At 44.4% G+C, this 22,373-nt stretch overlaps 1 protein-coding gene across 2 annotated transcripts; it reads left to right on the top strand.

Annotated features, from left to right (window-relative positions):
* Positions 1–250: 250 nt before the first annotated feature.
* G6PC2 (glucose-6-phosphatase catalytic subunit 2) lies at positions 251–21,871 on the top strand. Of its 2 annotated transcripts, XM_059727306.1 has the most exons (8): positions 251–2,584; positions 2,676–2,789; positions 3,004–3,358; positions 6,364–6,540; positions 11,884–11,993; positions 15,393–15,504; positions 16,410–16,525; positions 19,792–21,871. In XM_059727306.1, exons 4-8 carry the CDS (start codon positions 6,485–6,487, stop codon positions 20,301–20,303), a joined length of 906 nt encoding a protein of 301 aa, XP_059583289.1. In that variant the 5' UTR covers positions 251–2,584; positions 2,676–2,789; positions 3,004–3,358; positions 6,364–6,484; the 3' UTR covers positions 20,304–21,871. The 2 variants fall into 2 exon arrangements, with proteins under 2 accessions (XP_059583289.1, XP_014454955.1); XM_014599469.3 differs by lacking the exons at positions 251–2,584; positions 2,676–2,789; positions 3,004–3,358; positions 6,364–6,540 and adding an exon at positions 9,121–11,515.
* Positions 21,872–22,373: the final 502 nt, after the last annotated feature.

Below are 22,373 nucleotides of genomic sequence, written 5' to 3'. Positions count from 1 at the left end.
TCTGGGGGGGGCACCAGCGGCCAATTGCCAACCAGGGGAAGGGAGGGTCCCCCAGTGGCTGATCACTGACCTGGAAGTGCCAGCAGCAAAACCAAAAGCACCGCTGGCGCGTCTCTCAATGCCCCCACTCCTCAGCCAGCACCAATCTTGTGGGGTGGGGAGGGTGGCACCGGCTGACACTTCTCTCGGTGCTCCCACTCCCTGGTCAGCAAGGGCCAATCTTTGGGGGGGGGGGGGGGGGGGGGGGGGGGGGCACATGCCCTGCTGTGCCTCCCCTACACATCGCCTACAGTCAGGTTAGGCAATGAGGAACGAAGAAACACGCAAACCAAAATTTTGGTTCCCCTGTTCTTCCACTTTGGTGGCTTATCTGATCCAGCTTTTACTTCACTCTCTTCTCTTGTTCTCTACTTGTCTGCATTCCCCAGTCCCATTAGGTTTTATATCCAGTCACTCTTCTTAGGTATCTTGTCCAATCTGTGTTTTTCAACCCATCTTTCCCATCCTTTACCCAGCCAGCCTTAGCCTCCCTACTCCTGGCTGTTCATCCAGGGTCATCGTGACGTCTCTCCCTCCACCTCAACATTGGTGATTTCATGCACCCCAGAGCCTGGGAGATCATGGCTGCCATAATCCCCCAGCCCTTGGGATCCCTGTGGCAGGGAGCACCTCAGCCATGGGGGCCTGCTTCTTGCCAGTGTAGCCCAGGATTTGGCTCCCCCTGCATCAGTGATAAGACACGATGTAATCTAATGTGCAGTTCCACAATCATGCCTCCTCCTATGCACATGTGGAATAGCAGGAGGCACAATTGTGTGGATCACACATTAAATCTCATCAGTGTTAAAGGCAATAAAATCACTGCCTTTACCAGCATGTGTAGATGGGGCCCTAGTCTTGTTGCCCAGCCAATGTTTCCCCCACCTCCTATTCTCAACCTCATTTTTTTTCTTTCCCCTACGCTAGCCAAGGATCTTTTCCTCAACTTGTTCCCCATCCCAAAAGGTTTGTACCTTTTTCTTTTCTTTTCTATTTTCAAATCTGGAAACTTCCTGTTCTATTTTGCCTGAGTCGAGCTTGGGTGAAGTCATTGGGAAAGCAGGAGAGACAGGTTCTGTGCTCTCTGTTTAAGTATATCAGTGATTCTCAAACAGGGTGCTTCACCCTGTGGTGCTTTGAGATCCTTTCAGGTGTGCCACAGGGTGCCACTCAATGTTAACATTGTTAAGTGTGCAAACCAGCAGCGGGAAGGAGAGGAGTCAGGCACACGTGTGTCCCACATGCACGTGTGCCCCTTTACCAACTGACTGACCGGAGGCGGTGGCGGCAGCAGCAGCAGCAGCAGCAGAGGAGTCGGCGGCGGGGGCAGCAGCAGCTGATCCCCCGAAGGTAAGTGGGGCGGAGGGACCCAGCACAGCTGAGCCGGATCCGGAGGGGAAGCCCCCCGGGTTCCATATAGCTGAGCCGGTAGGGAGCTGCGCTCCCGAGCCACGCGGCGCGAACAGAGCGCACAAACAGGGAGGGCTAGGGAAGGGACTGTCCCCCCATGCCAGGGAGCACCCCCGGGGCTAACCCTTGGGGAGCAGGCTCCCGCAGCAGCGGATCCCCCCAGCGGGGGAGCGTAGGGGGCGGAACTGCCGGCAGGCACTTCTGGGTAGACTGGGGCACCTGATTGGCCGTTGGAGCGGGGCGGGTAATTCAAACCGCGGGCTTTAAAGCCACGGGGTGACGTAGTTCCCAGCACTTGGGAACCAGCAGCGGGAAGGAGAGGAGTCAGGCACACGTGTGTCCCGCACGCACGTGTGCCCCTTTACCAACTGACTGACCGGAGGCGGTGGCAGCAGCAGCAGCAGAGGAGTCGGCAGTGGGGGCAGCAGCAGCTGATCCCCCGAAGGTAAGTGGGGCGGAGGGACCCGGCACAGCTGAGCCAGTTCCGGAGGGGAAGCCCCCCGGGTCCCATATAGCTGAGCCGGTAGGGAGCCGCGCTTCCGAGCCGTGCGGCGCGAACAGAGCGCGCAAACAGGCGCGCTCTGTAAGAGCACGCCGGCGTTTGCGCAGGCGTTCGCACCGGCGGGCGGGCAGGAAGGGCCAGGAGTGAGACTCCTGTAGGGGTAGGGCATAGACACCACACAGATCTACAAACAGCAGCTCGGAATGGTGTCTACGAGGAGCGCTGCTAGGGCCTCTGCCCAGGGGGACAAGGCTACCCGGGGCTGGTTTGAGGCCTCCACCCAGACTGAGCCCATGGGGGAGCTGATGTCCCCCGACCTCCTGGCCTGTGGGGGATCCCCAGCAGGGCCGGGGGGGCAGAGATTGGGGGCCCCCACACCTGTCCCGCAGGTGCCCGTCTTAGGGCTCTGGAGGCGCAGGTGAGGGAGCTCCGGGAGGAGGTTAGCAGGCTGAGGGGGATCAGGGAGGTGGAGGATGAAATTGACAGTTATTTCCTTTCCCTGCAGGCCCAGGCACCCAAGGAAGAAGCAGCCCGGGGAGTGCCCTCCACAGCAGAGTGGCAGACGGTCACAGCCAGGACCGGAGCAGCTCGCAGCGAACCGGTACCAGCTTCTTCAGTCCGACTGGTGAACACGTACGAGGCCCTGGCGACCCTGCAGGAGATGGAAGGGGAGCAGGAAACCCTTGGGCAAGAAGAAACACCACGTTTTTCACACTCCGAACAGGTCAAGAGATCCACAAGGACCCAGAGGAGGAGGCGACGAGTGCTCGTCATAGGTGACTCCATCCTGAGAGGTACGGAAGGACCCATCTGTCGCCAGGACCCCTCAGCACGAGAGGTATGCTGCCTCCCTGGAGCAAAGATTCGGGATGTGACGGAGGTAATCCAGGCCAGGATCAAGCCCACCGATTACTACCCCATGGTCCTAGTCCATGTGGGTACTAATGATGCGGCCAGGAGAACCCCCGATCACCTGATGGTGGACTACAGTGCTCTGGGCGGCATGCTGAAGGAGTTCGGTGCACAGGTGGTTTTCTCTTCCATCCTACCAGTGACCGGATGAGGAAGATGGCATGAGAACTGCATCCGAGAAACCAACTGGCGGCTTCGGCAGTGGTGTCTCGAGGCAGGCTTCGGCTTCCTGGACAATGACCTGCACATCACGACGAGGGACATGCTCAGCTGGGATGGGCTTCACCTGTCCCCCAAAGGTAAGCGTGTGTTTTCTTCTAGGTTGGCGGATCTCCTCCGGCGGGCTTTAAACTAGGCTCGTCGGGGGGAGGGGAAGATGAGGGCAGGGGAAGCTGTGGACCACCAAACCATGTGGCACCCACAAGGACAGCCCAGCCTGAAGAAAGAGAGCATTGGAAACCTGAAAGCCATGGGGAGACCAGCACTACAGAACAGGTAAGAAACAAGAAGGTAAGAAACAATGAGCCCCTTGGGACTCGGAGCGGGGGGGTAGCAAAGGCACCAGTCGCAGGGCTCAAGTGCCTATATACTAATGCTAGGAGCATGGGGAACAAGCAGGATGAACTAGCGCTCCTGCTTGCACTAAACACCTATGACTTAGTGGGGCTAACAGAAACCTGGTGGGATTCATCCCATGACTGGGCGGTACATATTGAGGGTTATAGATTGTACAGAAAGGACAGGTTGGGGAAGAAAGGGGGGGGGGGATTGCACTTTATGTCAGTGAGCAATATACATCAACCCTCATCAAGACAGAATCCAAGGTTGAGGAAGTAGAAGGATTGTGGGTTAGGCTACATGGGGGGCAAGGAGAAAGGGATTTGGTGGTAGGGGTCTGCTACAGACCCCCACACCAAGGGGAAGAAATAGATGCGGGGCTTCTGAGGCAACTCTCGGAGACCATAAAAGCTAAAGAGGCGGTAGTCATGGGGGACCTAAACTCCCCGGACATCTGCTGGGGGACGCAGACAGCAAAGTCCCACCGCTCACGCAGGAGGTACATGGTCCCACTAGGGGGAATGCCATACTGGATCTGGTATTGGCAACGGGATGACATGGTAGGGGACCTCCAGATCGGTAGCCATTTGGGAGACAGTGATCACCTAATAATAGAATTCAACATAAGACGTCGAGTGGGTAAGGTAACTAGTAGGGTGAAAGTGCTAGACTTTAGGAAAGCTGATCTCAATGAACTCAGGCGATTAGTCAAGGACGCACTGCAGAGTAGGAGTTTTGAAGGGATGGGAGCCCAAGAAGGGTGGCTGTGCCTTAAGGAAACGATCCTTCGGGCACAAAGCAAGACGATCCCCGAGCGAGGCAAAAGAGGGAAAGGGGCCAGGAGGCTTCCATGGCTGACCAGAGAAATCCAGGGCAGCCTAAGGGCCAAAAGGGGAGCACATAAAAAGTGGAAACAAGGTGAGATCACTAAAGATGAATATACCTCCTCTGCTCGTGCTTGCAGGGAGGCAGTTAGACAGGCCAAAGCTACCATGGAGCTGAGGATGGCAACCCAAGTAAAAGACAACAAGAAATTGTTTTTTAGATATATTGGGAGTAAAAGGAAGGCCCAGGGAGGAATAGAACCCCTGCTAAATAGGCAGAAACAATTGGTGATGGACAGGGGGGACAAGGCTGAACTCCTCGAGTTCTTTGCCTCAGTGTTCCTAAGTGAGGGGCACGACAAGTCTCTCACTGGGGTTGTAGGGAGGCAGCAGCAAGGCGCCAGACTTCCATACGTAGATCCTGAGATGGTGCAGAGTCACTTGGAAGAACTGGATGCCTTTAAGTCGGCAGGCCCAGATGAGCTCCATCCGAGGGTGCTGAAGGCACTGGCCAACATCATTGCAGAGCCACTGGCGGGAATATTCGAATGCTCGTGGCGCACGGGCCAAGTCCCGGAGGACTGGAAAAGGGCTAACGTGGTCCCCATTTTCAAAAAGGGGAGGAAGGAGGACCTGGGCAACTATAGGCCAGTCAGTCTCACCTCCATCCTTGGTAAAGTCTTTGAAAAAATTATCAAGGCTCACATTTGTGAGAGCCCAGCAGGGCAAATTATGCTGAGGGGAAACCAGCACGGGTTTGTGGCGGGCAGATCGTGCCTGACCAATCTAGTCTCTTTCTATGACCAGGTTAGGAAACGCCTGGACACAGGAGGAGGGGTAGATGTCGTATACTTAGACTTCAGGAAGGCCTTCGATACGGTATCCCACCCCATACTGGTGAACAAGTTAAGAGGCTGTGACTTGGATGACTGCACAGTCCGGTGGGTGGCGAATTGGCTAGAGGGTCGCACCCAGAGTGTCGTGGTGGATGGGTCGGTCTCGACCTGGAAGGGTGTGGGCAGTGGGGTCCCGCAGGGCTTGGTCCTTGGACCGATACTCTTTAATGTCTTCATCAGTGACTTGGATGAGGGAGTCAAATGTACTCTGTCCAAGTTTGCAGATGACACAAAGCTATGGGGAGAAGTGGACACGCCGGAGGGCAGGGAACAGCTGCAGGAAGACCTGGATAGATTGGACAAGTGGGCAGATAACAACAGGATGCAGTTCAACAAGGAGAAATGCAAAGTGCTGCACCTAGGGAGGAAAAATGTCCAGCACACCTACAGCCTAGGGAATGACCTGCTGGGTGGCACAGAGGTGGAAAGGGATCTTGGAGTCCTAGTGGACTCCAAGATGAACATGAGCTGGCAGTGTGACGAAGCCATCAAAAAAGCCAATGGCACTTTATCGTGCATCAGCAGATGCATAACGAATAGGTCCAAGGAGGTGATACTTCCCCTCTATCGGGCGCTGGTCAGACCGCAGTTGGAGTACTGCGTACAGTTCTGGGCGCCACACTTCAAGAAGGATGCGGATAACCTGGAGAGGGTCCAGAGAAGGGCAACTCGTATGGTCAAGGGCCTGCAGACCAAGCCCTACGAGGAGAGACTAGAGAAACTGGACCTTTTCAGCCTCCGCAAGAGAAGGTTGAGAGGCGACCTTGTGGCTGCCTTTATGTTCATCACGGGGGCACAGAAGGGAATTGGTGAGTATTTATTCACCAAGGCGCCCCCGGGGATTACAAGAAACAGTGGCCACAAGCTAGCAGAGAGCAGATTTAGATTGGACGTTAGGAAGAACTTCTTCACAGTTCGAGTGGCCAAGGTCTGGAACGGGCTCCCAAGGGAGGTGGTGCTCTCCCCTACCCTGGGGGTCTTCAAGAGGAGGTTAGATGAGCATCTAGCTGGGGTCATCTAGACCCAGCACTCTTTCCTGCTTATGCAGGGATTTGGACTCGATGATCTATTGAGGTCCCTTCCGACACTAACATCTATGAATCTATGAATCTACGAATCCAGAGATTTAAAATAGGAATTCATAATGTTAAAAACATTCTGACCTATTGTGATCTTTCTGAGTTCTTTGCAACAGTAAAGTTGTTCTATTATTTTTCCATAGTCAAAAAAATGAGTGAAACCCAAGAACTGGCATCTTCCAAGGGGTGCCATGAATCTAAGAAGTGGTGTATTAGATCTAAGAACACTGAGAACATCTGCAGTATATGAACTTCTAGTAATCCATGGTTACAACCGCATGGAAAGACTGGAGTGTACACAGTGTGGATGGGACCTTTGGGTAACTAAGTTGCTAAATTTTGCCAAGAGAATGGCAGGCCAGCAGGGCAATGTGGGAAAAGTTGCTCTACTGTATCAAAGCTTCACTCTTTCTTTAAAAAAATGATTAACTATTTAGAATTGTCCGTTTCAACAATAATAATTCACTTGGAAAAGAACCCAGGACCTAAAAAAGCTAATAATTGAAGTGAGACTCTTCTGAAAACACTTTATATATAGTAAATAAGTTATATGATAAAGAAACATATCGCTGAGGTTCTTCTTTCTCCATGTTATAAGTAGAGATGGGACTGAACCAAAATCCTGATTCCAAATCTTAGTTTTTGATTCAGAGATAAATTCAGAGACTGAACTTCATTCTAGAAAGAAGGGCTCTGTCTGAGCAGCTAGAACCTTGGGTGACCTCTGCTTAGAACCAGCTGTCCAGCTTTTATCTTTGGAAAAAATGAGATCTGTGATTTTATTATCAAAAGCAATATTCGATTTTGAAATGCAAATAAAAAAATATTTTAATGGGTGTTGATGTGAGCCTTTAGTTCTGCCTTTTTAGTAAATACATAGGTCAGATCTGGAGCTCTAATTCAGGTCTTCCTTTTCCCATGGAAAGTCCATGTATTTAGATCAAGGGTGTCAGAGATATGGCACTATCATCTGCCCCGCAGTGCTGCCTGTGGGGCTCAGAATAACACTATGTGCCACATAAAGCACATGCTGGCCCTTGCCTTACAGGCTGCATGTGATGCACAGAACCAGTCTGGCATGCACTCGTGTGCAATATGTAGGGAGTGCATGGGGATGCACATGCACCCCCTGAGAGCACTGGTGCACCCCCTCCTTGTTTCGCCAATGGGCAGGTGGGAGCACTAGTGAACCCTATGTGATCAAATTAAACCATAATGAGCAAGTTCTTTTGGGCCCTCAGCAATCAAAGAAATTCAAATACACTTAAGGGGTTTGAACTTATCTGCTAGTGTTCCAAAGTGTGCTCCTTTTGTATTGGCAAGCCATCAAGCTTGGAGGTGTTAGCTGGATTTATGGTGTATTAAAACTATGCAGGCAAAATACCTACAGGCCAAGAAGAGATATTGTGACAACTGGCCAGAGTGGAGCTGAATTGGAAGCAGCGATTTTGAACAGTATTAACATTAAGTTTTAGCTAATAAAGTAGGCTATGCTACAGCTGAGATGCAAATAATTGGGAAACCCTTAATGAGTTCATTATCACATCTAGAAATTGAGGAACAGCTAGTGGGAGACATCCTGCTGGTACTCCAAGAAACTGAAGAAGGCAACCACCAAATTATAGTTGCAGCAATTGATAAATTAATTCATTACAATGTTTCTCTAGCCTTGGCCTGTACACAGGCTCAAGCTTTAAGCCAAACCATAGTCACTCAAATCATCTGCTCTGGCCTTCAGGGCCACTTGCCAAAAAAGCTTAAAAAAATGTTTGAAACAATGCCACTCAAGGAGAAAAAGACCTTTCCAGGTGGTGGAAATTAGTTTATTTTATCTATAGTGAATCAAACCAACAAATTGTGGCTCATATGGTTACTGTTAATGCCACTTCTCATGTCACCATATATCCACTGGTATCTGTGGGTCTTGGAGTGAGTAAAGGTGTTGTGATGTACTCCTGTGACCATCATCAGTGGGCATTTAAGCAGCAAAGAAAATGGAGGACCAGTAATATCAAGGGATGTCTAATTCATGAAAATGTGGGGTATGTGTGTGAGGACCAGACTCTTCAGGCACAAGATGAATGCCTATATGAACAACACGAAGTCCAGCACTGCACCTTCGATTTAGTGAGTGAAAACCAATCCGTTGTAGCATATGCTGGAAAGGGATGTGTTTGTGTGCATACTCATTTCCCATATGTTTTGATTAACCAAGAATTTTGTATTTGATAGTGTTTTCTGTCAATCAATGTTTTTGTAATGCTTCATCAGTTAGTGGTTGTGGTTTTATGTATTTTGTGCCCCGGTGGACTGTTCAGTCTATCCAAGCTAAATCATGGCTATATCAGGATATAACCCCAGTGCAGATGGGATTGGATTTGTCACTTTTGCAACAAGTTTTGTCTCACTCTGATCTATACACTGTACTCCAATCTGTTAAGAAATACAATCAAGAAACTGTGGTTCAAATCAAACATAACAACAACAAAAAAGAGTTTAACGATCCCTAAGCACTACGTGCTGATCAGTGGTGTGAACACCCTTGCAGCCAATCGTGCTGACCAGTGGAGAGGTGATCATGCCAACCCGAAAGTGCCAGCAGTGCTTCTCCTGTCGCCCCCGCTACCCAGCCAGCGCTCTCAGGAGGGACACTTGCATTCCCACTTGTCCCTCATGCCTGTCGCCTAAGCGGGGAATGCTGGCTGTCAGGGGGTGCACCAGTGCTCTCAAAGGGTGCACGTGCACCTCCTACACATCGCCACTGTATCCAGCCCAGATGAGTTTGACACCTCTGATTGAGACATTGCAAAATGCTACTCATCTGCTGCCACTTATTGCAGGGGTGCTCAACCTCCAGCCCATGGGCCAAATGTAGCCTGTGGAGCCCTAGGTGTCTGGCTGCAGGGCTCCCCACAGATCAGGAAATTTGGCTGCAGGAGAGGGGTGGCAGTAAATATGGCCACCGTCCTCTGCTGCCAAATTTCCAAACCCTTCCACCATGCAGCAGGTTAAAGCCAGGTTGTGTCCTCTCCCCCCATCTTCATGGGTGGCTGAGGCCAGGCCACACCCCTTCTCCCAGGCTGGATGGGGCTGGGCTGTGCTTCCTTTCCCCCATAGGGCTAGGTTGGGGCTGGCTCAAGCCCCTGTCACTCCTCCATGGAATTGGGTCAAGCCCCCATCCTCCTGTGGGGCTGGGATGGGGCTGAACCATGCCCCACCCTTCCCACCACCATCACCACAGGGCCATGTTAGAATCGGGATGTCCCCTGTCCCCCTCTGTGTCGCTGGAAGTGGCCCTGCCACGATGGCCCTGTGCCAAATCAGGATCATAATCTGGATGCAGCCCATGGATGGCTTCAGCACTGCCCAAAAAGGTTGCGAACCACTGACACAGCGTTCCTGTTAGATTACACGGGAGAAAGAATGGATTCAGTATGCCAGAATTGAGTTGTTTTGGCAGAGCTGTTTAGGGAGGACTTGAGAGCGCCTGCTTAGCCTTTGAATCACTAGTCCAGTGCTGCTCAAACTTTTTGCCTTGCAGGCCAGATGGGCAGTGCCCAATCCGTCTACAGGCCAGATCCAGATGGTGGTCCAGTGCCTAGGGCAGGTGTGGCAAAGCACCATCTGGCCATGTGGAGAGGGTGGGGGTAGTCTGTCCCCAATCCAGCCACATGGTGAAGGAGGCTTGGCCTAGCCCCACAGGGGAAAAGGTCCATGGCCCAGTCCTGATCCAGCTATGTGAGGGAAGGGGCTTAGCCTGGTCCCACAGTGGGGAAGGATGCATGGCCCAATCTCAGTCTAACTGTTCAGGGGAAGGGGGCATGGCCCAGCCCTGATCCAACTGTTCTGGGGAACCGGGGGAGTGGCCTGGGCTAATCGGCCACTCAGGGGGGAAAGAGGCATAATTTATTACCAATCTGGCCATGTGAGGCTTAGGAATCTGGCAGAGGATAGAGGTGTCAGTATTAATTGCCACTGCTCCCCCACCGCCAAATTTCTCAACCTATAAAAAGTCCTATGAGCCAGATGCCATGGCTCTGTGGGCTGCATTTGTCCTGCAGGCTGGAGGTTGAGCACCCCTGCTCTAGTCAGCACCATTATTCTTCCATGTTAATTTATACAAGAATTCAGTCACAGTGGGCATGTCTACATGTTCACTAATGTGCCATAATTACGGTGCATTAAGTTCAGTACCTGTAATTACAGGTACTACCTTAATGCACCGTAACCAGCACTACCATGCATTAGCACTAGCGCACACTTTTTTTGTGACCCTAATGCTCAGTAGACTAATTCTACTACACATTAGCACATTAGCATGGTTTTTTTCTGTCATGCTAATGCTCAGGAGAATTAGTCTGCTGTGCTTGAAGCATTTTGTGTAGACACGCCCAATGTGTCCTTGATTACAAGGTCTCTTGTGCAAAGGAAATAATTGGTTACTTTTGATACTTTGAGCAGATTTGCAATTTAGAAAATGATCCGCCATTTACTTTTTTATTTCTGCATGCTGACTGTATTTAACCACGCCTGAACAGTTGTTCTATGATAAGGAATAATTCAAAACAATAGACAAATTTTATTTAAAATTAAAATAGACAGCTTAAATGCCTCTTTGGATAAGAGTAAATTATTCACCTATCCTTTCTATAACGGCAGCATTTAATCAAGCATACACATTACTAATGTACACTCTTCAGACAAATGAACTGTGTAACAATTCAAGCAAACATGTTCCAACTGTTCACACAAAGCGTTGCATAAGACGTGTATTGCGTTTCCACAAAGCTTTCCCTGCAATTTGCTGCTGAGCACTATGCACATCACTTAGTTTTCCCAATTAAAAATCGCAAACAGAAAAAGCTTTCCAGCACTAACTGATCCGTGCTTTCTCAGAGATGTGGAAAGTCACATGTTTCAGGAATGGCCAGGCACATCATTCTGGTACAATATAAAGGCAGTGTCAATCACTGTCTCTCATTTTTCATAACTCAGCTTCCATGGTTCTAATTTTGTCATTAGAAGCAAAAGGTTAAAGGAGCCTAACTTTGCTTTCAATATATTTTAACCAATAAAGATGGATCTCCTTCATAGCAATGGTGTGCTTATAATTCAGCATTTACAGAAGGATTACAGGGTTTACCAGGACTTTCTAAATTTCATGTCCCATGTTGGAGATCCTCGGAATATATTTTCAATTTACTTCCCTCTTTGGTTCCAGCTTAACCAAGTGGTTGGTACTAAAATGATATGGGTTGCAGTCATTGGGGATTGGTTCAACCTTATATTTAAATGGTAAGAAATTCTGATTCTTTTAAAATGTTGTATCTCTTATGATGCAGGTTTCTAGATGTCTCAAGATTATACTCCCTCCTATTACATACAGATGTAAATATGTAGTTTTGCTGTGTGTGTGTGTGTGTGTGTGTATACACACATACACACACACACACACACACACACACATACAAAGTTTGAAAATTAATTTTAATGGAACTATATCATATTTACACAGCCATTTTGGTAACAAGAGCATTGTATAATTTTTCTAGCAACATACATTTTATATGTAGTATAAAGTGAATTATTATGCTTTGTTTGGTTCATCTTACATTAGGATATCTTTATTGTATTTACGTTTATACTATTGTCTCTTTTGTCAGGATTTTATTTGGCCATCGTCCCTATTGGTGGGTCCAAGAAACAATGATCTATCCCAATCAATCCACCCCATGTCTTGAACAGTTTCCAATAACATGTGAAACTGGTCCAGGTAAGGCCTGTAGGCAGTTTACATTTTTCTAATGTTGAAAATAATATCTCAGGAAGCAGAAGCAGCAAAGATATTGATTATAATGTAAATTGATATAATTGATGGAAATCAAGTATCAGAAAATGAGTGCCGGGGCTCAATGTCGTAAGAGCCTCAAAACACATCAGTGCAGCAATAAGAGGGCAACTCCGTATTAAGAGTTGTGACAGGTAGTCTATGAAGATCTCAGAATATCTAGTTCACGGACTGGAAAGAAATGTTATTTCACTGTCTTTAACCTGTAGAGAGGCATCACTTTAAAATGGCAGTTATTATAAAGATCAATACTAGATGGCTGTTTTTTGAAGAAATACATCACAGCTCCAGAGCTGTTGATTCATGTCTGCTGTGACTACTTCTCCGAGGTAATTCTTTTCCAAATAACATCAACTTGCAGCAAGGAGTTATACAAGCAGATTCATTGCGAATTAGCTGACTACCTGGATGCATTTTTGTCAGCAAAATAAGTGGGCAGGAGAACTATTTTGATATCTAGTGATCTCCATTGCAAGATCAATCTGGATTAGGGTAGGTGAATCCCAGAGAATTTGAGGTTTGTGAAATATTGCAATAATTTTCAGTGTTATAGGACTGGTACACAGTTGTGATCCCCCTCCCCCCCCCCCCCCTTTGGAACTTAAACCCTTAGTCCATAATTTCCTTTACATCCCAAATGATTGCATTTGAAAAACAGCCACCTCCAATTTAACTATTGTGTTACCTGTTACTATATTACCTGCTACCTACCACTCTTCCCCAGAGCTGTAATCTGGCCCAAGAAAGTACCTTAGATATATTTTTCCCCACACAGGATTGTTCATTCAATACCTTCTCTGCTTCTTTTGTCATATTCTCTCTTAACTGGAATGCAAATCTAATACTGCTCAAATCTCAAATGGACTTCAAATCCATGAAGTTCGAAATTAGTTAGCCAAAATCACCATTATCTTCTGAAGAGCAGATTTCACATGATTACACAGACATAATTCTGCATCCTGAAATAATGGATTTTTCTACTATATGAGAAGCATGCAGTAAATATAATTAATGTGTTTTGTACAGTGTCAGTGGACTGGCTTTCACATGGAATGCAGTTTCATTTCATTTTTATTAGCAAGACACTACATCATAATTTACTGTAATTTTGAATAAGAGACTGGAGCGTTTCTGTCTGACTGGTAGTTTGCACTATCTGCTGTATATGAGGCTGTGCAATCAGCTTCTAGGGTTCTTCTTTGATTCAATTACAAATTCACTTGGGACCAAATTTAAGGTGCTGTACTTCCCCCATCTCTTTGGCAATAATTTCAGAAGTGAGGGCTCTTAGCACCTAATCAGTATTGCCAGATAGCAATCATTATGTTTCATTGCTAGGTGTTGTAACTGGAGGCTTCTTTCTTCCTGCATAAAATAAGCCACTGCTGTTTTTTACTCAGGATAGGCTTTTGTCAAATGTATTATATACATTTTTTAAATCTGAAGCTTAAATTAAAAGACTAGAGCAGCAGGTAATATACACTAACATGAACATTACAGAGGGGAAAAACAAAACTGTGTAAAACCACTGTAGCCAGCTCCATGTTCTCCTTTCCCAGCCCTATTCCCCCAGGGGAAGTTAGGAGCAGAGAGGTGTGTCAAAGGTGTGAAAATGAGGGAGCAAGAGTGTATGGAGCTCACTGAACACCACCCAGTGGCTTGTCCCAGGGGGACCATTTTCTGCTGATACACACTGCAGTGGCCTTTAGATTCTAGGTTTTATCTTCTGTATTGTAGCAGGGATGATGTCCAATACAGGACCGTGCAAAGAACTGAAGAGGCATAACTCTTGTTTGCAAATCTGATGCAGGAGAGAATCTGGCATCTGGTAAGATAGGGAAAATTGCCACAATAGCTTTATGAATTACTTCCTTAGCATCATTCCAGCGGGGTTTACTTTTATTGAGAGTCCCTCCATATGTGCCTAAAATTCTGTTCTTCTCCATATTGCCTACATTTATTTGAGCGTTGATTCTGTTAGATCTGAAATATTATAAGATTTAAAATATATATTGAGTCTCCACATATATATCCTTTCTATGAAAGTGGTAAGTCATTTCAAAGATATTAAAACATTATTTCATGGTAAGGGATTTATTGATTTTTTTCCCCCAAGACAATCTGTATTTTTTTATTTATTCATTCATTCAACTTATTGAGTATTGCATAAAGCAATCTCCTTTCCTCCAACATACAGGAAAATATTTCTTTTTATGTATATTAGGGTCTACCAACAACATACTTGTTATTTACATTGTAGTGCTAATATTATTTATGTATTATAATATTAATATAAGTTGGAACTCTCTTACAATTGAGGCAATGGATAGAAAAGCAGTTTGAAAGGACTGACACCTGAAATTGCTTCAATGGATTATTTTTCCTATAAAAATGACTAGTAGAAGCAGATAATTGCCCACTGCTTCCTAATTACAATATGTATCTGTCTTCAATCCTTTAACTGTATTTCAGATACTTGGTGACTTAGATAATAATACAACATGATTCTCTTTCTGTTTTGAAGAAAATCTCAGACTGGTACGATATTTTAGGGAATGGTAGCCATCTCAACACCTAGCTAATCCTTGTGTGTGGATCTTGCATTACATGTCAAAATGTACTTTAATCAGGGTTCTGGTACTATTAGTACCATATCAAGTTAAAAAAGAGTTAATATTCTAGTACCATCATTTACTCTATTAGATGTGTTGCTGCTTCATATATATCTGTAAATCTAGTTAGAGATGTCTCTGACCACTTTGTTAGACAGCATAACCTGAGGCATATGGAACATTTAACCCAGTCCTTGCAGCACCTTATATTTTTAGCACAAAAGTATGTACATGCTCAAACATGTCTCTTTTTCATATATTCTTTAGGTTTTTAGAAAGGCAAAGGGAGTTTAAATTGTATAGCTCTGATAATTTTATCATTCTACTAATCCCTAAATAACAGTGAAAACCTTCTGTTTCATAAGATTTCTTTTGTCCGAATCCAATTCAGAAATAAAAATCAGAAATAAAAAATTAGATATTTTTAACATCATTTCCTCTCAACATGGTAAGTCATGTTAACGTAAGGTTGGGAAATCACCTGCTACTCCTTCTAATTCAAGCTCTGAATTGTCTATGAATGATTTTTCTGAACAGTTCATGTACGCAGGATGCCCAGACCTATCTTTTAAGACGCCAAGGTTTCTCTAGGATTTTTTATGCTTACTCTTTTTTAATTATTATTTGAAGAGTTACTAAGGGTTATTTTTCTATATTCCAAATTTCTATTTGTAACTTTTGAGTTAAAATATTCTTTTTTTGTTTTTAATAGGAAGCCCCTCTGGCCATGCAATGGGATCTTCTTGTGTCTGGTATGTAATGGTGACAGCAGCCCTTAGTTACACAGTGGGACAGACAAATAAATCAGCAGTTACCCTGTACAGGTCAGTGCTTTCTGCTATTCTAAAACCTATATTTGAAAAATGGGGAAGGGGAGGGTGTTGATTAATGTTATTACAGTAAATATTTGTAATACCTCTTTTACCCAGTTAGCTTTGAGTTGTTAAAATGTCTTTATTCTGATTGGTTTCAGCGAAAAAATCAGAATGCAGAGAAGATTAATATTTTCCTTTAGGATGACATCTTATTCTGTCCCTGCCATTGCATTAAGACGGGTATATTATTTGCTCCTTCTCAAGGCTGTGGGAGCAGCATCAGTTTGATAATATTGGAAGACCTGATTTACATTCACTTTCTCTTTTCTTTTGATCTATCAGTTTAATGCATTAAATATGCCCCTTTGGGAGCAGTCTTTCATGTCTGGCTGTGAAGAAAATGCACATACTATTGCCACAATTCCCCACAATTGATGTGTTGTGTTGTTATATGTGAGGGTTTAAGACTGCCTCTGTCATTGTCCTTCTTACCAAAGTTAAAATGGTTGTTATCCTAGTGAGTGAACCTTTTGACTACATTAATGATTTTTTCAGTTTTAATAGGCCTTCATGATGACAAACATGGAAAATACATGTCGTTTTAACTTTCCATTGATGTCTAACAGCTGAAATAAAGGATCTAATCCTACATCTTAATGTATTCAGGTCTGATCCTTCAGCCCTTAATCAAGCAAAATTCCTATTGAAGTAAATGGAATTACCAGATCAAACACTTTTGCTGTCAGCATCATTTCAGTGGTTCCAGTTTTTAATCATCTCTATAAACTTTTTGAACTTATAACTGTGATTTCTAAAAATAAAGGGCTAGGAAGGAAGAAATCAATGAAATATGTTTAGGATGTTTGTATTTTATACAAAAATAAAAATCTTACATCAGTTCTTTTTTCTCATAGAGTGACCTGGTCATTCCTTTGGAGTGTTTTTTGGATTATTCAGATCAGTGTGTGTATCTCTAGAGTGTTCATAGCAACGCATTTCCCTCATCAAGTTATTCTTGGAGTAATTGCTGGTAATGTTGATTATATATTTTTTTCTACTCAATGTATACCAAATCTAAAAAATTGTTTTAAGGTTTCCAAAACCAGATACATTTAAATGGAATTTTAATAGAAATAATCAAACTGTCTGTAGAGCTACACACTTCTCTGGGACAAGTCACTTTGAAAACTTTAGCCCTGCCTAAATCATATTTTTTAAATTGGCTTGCATTACATGTGGACTGTCTGTACATGTGCTCGGAGGTGGGAGATGGGGCATTTTAATTAGATCATTTCCTGGTCAGCTGCTTTAATTAAAATGCCTCACTGTCACATGTATTAAGCCCCCACATGTTTAAAAATGGCCACAGGATGCTTTATCTAAACCTTATTCGACAAGATTTAGTTAAAGCACCCTGTGGTCCTTTACAAATGTGCAGGGGCTTAATACATATGATGCTGCAGCAACACTGCAGTGTGCTAATTACAACACCAACGAGCATGTTTATAGGCAGTCTTAGGACCCTGAGTTGCATTGACTTGCAGTGAGCCCTAGGCTTCTACCATTTATACACTTTCTCCGGAAGTGGGGGGGTCTTCTTTAATTAGAGTGGCTCTAAGTGCCCGGAACATCTCACGTATCAGCATCCCCAAGCTTCAGAATGGTGGCAGGGGCACCTTATCTAAAGCTCATTGAATGCCACTCCCTGCTGCCATATTGAAGCAGGGATGCTGATATACAAGATGCAGGAGGCTGCTGGAGCACAGTAATTGCCACACTCCAGCAGACTCAATTTGAGTCTGCTCCAACATGCTGGAATTACAGCACATCAGAGCCGCCTCCCTGCTCATGTATAGGCACCCCTAAATACCAATTTGAAAGGGGCATTTAAGACATCTTAAAAATGTTCCATTTAGGCTGTATCTGATCTTGGAGAGAGCGAGTAGAGCTTTGAGCCCAAGTGCTGTTTCTTTCCCAAGCAACTTTTCTTGCAGAAATAAGCACAGATACTATTGATTAAATAGTTTGAAGCCCATCTCTGTTCCTCTTCACAGTCAGGAATGGGGAAAGGAAAGAGGAGTGAGAGAGGTGAGAAATATCTCACCCTCTTCCAAACTTAGAAAAGGAGAAGGAATGTTCATGGCATATGGGAGATAGAATAAAGGCTTCATTGTAAGCATGTTGTGATAACAAGTACGAGAGAGAGAAGATAGGAAGTGATTAAGCACTGGCCATAGAGATAGAGTCCACCTGCTGGCCGACTGAAGATAAAATAAGGTTAAAGACAGAAAGGCAAAATCAATAGTGTGGCTAAGCAGGCTTGAATACTTGAATACATTGGGCCAAATGAAATAATAAATGCCAAAACAAATAGAGCAATGAATTAATCTGGTGGTGGATGGGTCGGTCTCGACCTGGAAGGGTGTGGGCAGTGGGGTCCCGCAGGGCTCAGTCCTTGGACCGATACTCTTTAATGTCTTCATCAGTGACTTGGACGAGGGAGTGAAATGTACTCTGTCCAAGTTTGCAGATGACACAAAGCTATGGGGAGAAGTGGACACGCCGGAGGGCAGGGAACAGCTGCAGCCAGACCTGGATAGGTTGGACAAGTGGGCAGAAAACATGAGGATGCAGTTCAACAAGGAGAAATGCAAAGTGCTGCACCTAGGGAGGAAAAATGTCCAGCACACCTACAGCCTAGGGAATGACCTGCTGGGTGGCACAGAGGTGGAAAGGGATCTTGGAGTCCTAGTGGACTCCAAGATGAACATGAGCCGGCAGTGTGACGAAGCCATCAGAAAAGCCAATGGTACTTTATCGTGCATCAGCAGATGCATGACGAATAGGTCCTGGGAGGTGATACTTCCCCTCTATAGGGCGCTGGTCAGACCGCAGTTGGAGTACTGCGTGCAATTCTGGGCGCCACACTTCAAGAAGGATGCGGATAACCGGGAGAGGGTCCAGAGAAGGGAAACTCGTATGGTCAAGGGCCTGCAGACCAAGCCCTATGAGGAGAGACTAGAGAAACTGGACCTTTTCAGCCTCCGCAAGAGAAGGTTGAGAGGCGACCTTGTGGCTGCCTTTAAGTTCATCATGGTGGCACAGAAGGGAATTGGTGAGTATTTATTCACCAAGGCGCCCCCGGGGGTTACAAGAAACAATGGCCACAAGCTAGCAGAGAGCAGATTTAGATTGGACATTAGGAAGAACTTCTTCACAGTTCGAGTGGCCAAGGTCTGGAACGGGCTCCCAAGGGAGGTAGTGCTCTCCCCTACCCTGGGGGTCTTCAAGAGGAGGTTAGATGAGTGTATAGCTGGGGTCATCTAAACCCAGCACTCTTTCCTGCCTATGCAGGGGGTCGGACTCGATGATCTATTGAGGTCCCTTCTGACCCTAACATCTATGAATCTATAATCTTTAAGACCTACAAATAATAACACTTGGATCACTGGAGCTGATTCCCTATTGATTTATGTTGATCACATTGCCCTACTGTCACTCGAGTCATTTTTTGCCATTCAGGATCTCTGTGACTGGTTCCTCTATGAGAACAGGGTTTGGTCAGAAACATAGGGATGATAAATCATGTTTCTCTATGGAACAAGATTTGGCAGGAGAAGCCACAAGAAATAAGGGGAGACAGGCTTGATTCCTTATAGGAGTAGGGAGTTGCATTTTGTGTCATGGGATAGCCTCTGAGGGTAGGCTTTTCTAGGGAAGAACACCTCTAGTTGATATCAGTTATTCCACAGTAGTTCTTCTGGGAGATTTTTTGGGATCTGTAATGAAAAAGGGCATTGACTATGTGTTGTAGCAAATTTTTACACCCTTTATAGGCAGACTTTTTATTGCAAATACAAAACCTGTATTCAGACATGAGAGGAAGAATATGGCTTGTTTGGATGTGCTAATGAAGTTTAGTGAGTAGAAACTACAGACCTTCTTCTGAAAAGTTGGTTCTTGGCATTTACAGAAAGAAGGGGACCCATTATTTTGAACTGGCAGGTTTGGAGAGAAATAAGATTTTGCAGTGTGCTTTGAAGTGGTAAAGAGTATACATATAACACATGAAGATAGATAGATAGATAGATAGATAGATAGATAGATAGATAGATAGATAGATAGATAGATAGATAGATAGATATTATTATCACACATATGTAAAAATATGTAAAATATTTATCTTTATGAAGTGGTTGAATTCTAGTTTTAAAATTATATCCTAGAAGGTATGGCTTCTGGTATGTCCAAGACAGAGTATAGCTCCTAATACTGTACTGCATTTCTAATTCACAGGAATGTTGGTGGCAGAAGCATTTGAACATACCCCTGCTATTCAGACAGCAAGTTTGAGAACGTACATCAAAACAAATCTGTTTCTATTAATTTCTGCTCTTGGCTTTTATCTGATTCTCAAATTCATTGATATTGACCTTTTGTGGTCTGTTCCAAAGGCAAAGAAATGGTGCGCCAATCCGGACTGGATAAACATTGACACAACTCCATTTGCTGGACTCGTGAGAAATTTGGGTGCACTCTTTGGGCTAGGTCTTGGCATTAATTCTGAAATGTTCATCAGGAGCTGCAAAGGTAAAAATGGATATAAGATAAGTTTCAGAATATTGTGTGTTGCTTCTTCTTTAGCTACACTGCAGCTGTATGATTTTATCAAGATACCCACACACACTGAGTATTTGTTTTATGCTCTATCTTTTTGTAAAAGTGCAGCCATTCCGCTAACTGTTGTTGCTTTGGTTCCATACTGCATACATTTGTTAATGAAGCCAACTGAAAAAAAGCTGAACTAAATGTACATTTGAATGATCTGAAAATATAAGGGTGCTTCTGGATACAAGCAGTGTTCTATGAGCCACTTCAAACATGATCATTTTACTACTTCATTATGAATGCTGGTGGATGCCAATACATATTTGATGTTTTCCTTCCATGTCCCACACACAAAAGCAGCACAGCCAGGAATGACACTGTTATGTTAGGAACACTGATTAGCTATCACTAGGTTTTCATTCTTGGACTGTATTACGGTATGGTTTTACAGTAAGTATTATCATATGGTTTCCTGATATCACTGTGGGTATGTCACTGCTTGGATATGGGTTTGTTTTTGCAAAAGCTTTGTGGGTCTTTAGTTGTCCTTCTTCAACTAGATGGTGCTTCATTTTCTGAGTGTACATAGTGTCATTGCACTTCCCATTTTATGTATATGAATACTGTATGTTAATCTGCTAGAAAAAGGTGTGTGATAAAATCACACTTAACTGCACAAACACAACTATATACCAGGGTAAAGTTCTACATACTTTGCCAGGAGCATTAAAAGGTTGTGTTTAGATTTTACTTACAGTGCTTCTTGTGTGAAGCATCTTATGTTTATTCTTTCCTGATTCAATTTATTATTTAAAAGATCAATCTGGAACAATTTAATTTAGACCTGCTAATTTTATTTCTAGGTTATCTCCAAGGCAGATACTATTTCATTTATGTAATTTTTTTATATGTTCTTAAAAAAAATCTATTGCAAGATATTGAATGATAAATTATTACATATTTAACTTTGTGGAAACTCTTGAATGTGGTATATTAAATCTGTGTTGTTGGACTATATATCTACACAGAATTAAACAGTAAAATGCAATTAATCTCAGCCACATCTTAAAGAATATTGTACATGTTCCTGACTTTTAAATGTAAATACGTCTAATAATCTCATTTTACAAACCAGAATTATCAGTGACGCTAGTCAAGATAATTCTGTTAGTGATGAAAAAGAAATAATTGTAAGATGTTAAATGTAATATGCATATATGAACTGTTCTGCTTAACCTGATGCTGCCAATTATATTCCTTTTATATATTATAATGCATCTCATATTGCATATGGCTTTAAATAGTTCATAATCCATGTAATTCCTGTATCTGATGCCCTCTGTTTGCTGAGTTGAGCAATATAATGTTGATGCCAACTTAATACTGCCATCTTATATAGCCTTTCTGTAACTATGCCAGCCTTAAACTTTCAAATTGCTAGGGCTTTGCAGGTGCTACCCAATTTATGATATTGTGGCAGTGAGGTTACCCAGGTACAGCTGAAAGGATGGTCTGCAGACCTCCACTTATTTGTATGATGAATGAAATGGAAGATTCTGGCTTGCGGGGCAATACAAAGGACAGCTTTGAGTTGGCCCTTGGCTGTTGAGAGTGATCAAAACTCAAAAGACTGGCAAAGATAAAACTGGTTTCCTTATTTTAAAACTAATCTGGATTAAAATCCCTTTGATGGAACACTTTCCTCTACACAGCTGCAGGAAACAGTGTGTTCAGAAAATCCATGTACTATTAAAGAATGAATAAAGACCTCAGTATCAGATGTGTAAACAGTAACATCTTAGCAGAACATTCACCTTCTGCTCCTGGCAGTGAGGATGCTCAGCAACTCACAGTGGGCTAGCCAAGGAACCACTGACCCTAAAAAGAGCTTTACTGTTTGCTGGTATGGTCATATGAAACACTATTGTCCTCCTTGGTACAATGTGGGGTTGACAATTTATGGCTTGCAAGATGAATCTGACCCAACCTATGACTGGAGAGGTCTGATCTGGCACAGAGAATTAGGAGTTTGTGACGTGGGCCCTATTTGATTCAGATTTGGCCCAAGTCAGGGACTGTGATTCCATTTGTTGATTTGGATCACTGTCCCTGATTCGATTCAGTTGAATCCAAATCTAAAGATTCGATCCTGATTTAGAGAATCAGTGATTCAGACATAGACACAGCTTTAAAAAATGTTTCTACATACCTTGAGGTAGCAGGCACGGCTCATGATCGCTGCGATGCGGGGGCGCATGCAGCATCCCTTG

This window comes from Alligator mississippiensis, chromosome 4, assembly GCF_030867095.1.
Source record: "Alligator mississippiensis isolate rAllMis1 chromosome 4, rAllMis1, whole genome shotgun sequence".
NCBI classification, from domain to species: Eukaryota; Metazoa; Chordata; order Crocodylia; family Alligatoridae; genus Alligator; species Alligator mississippiensis.
Note: the sequence above shows the minus strand (reverse complement) of the source record. Positions and strands in the feature narration are given on the sequence as shown.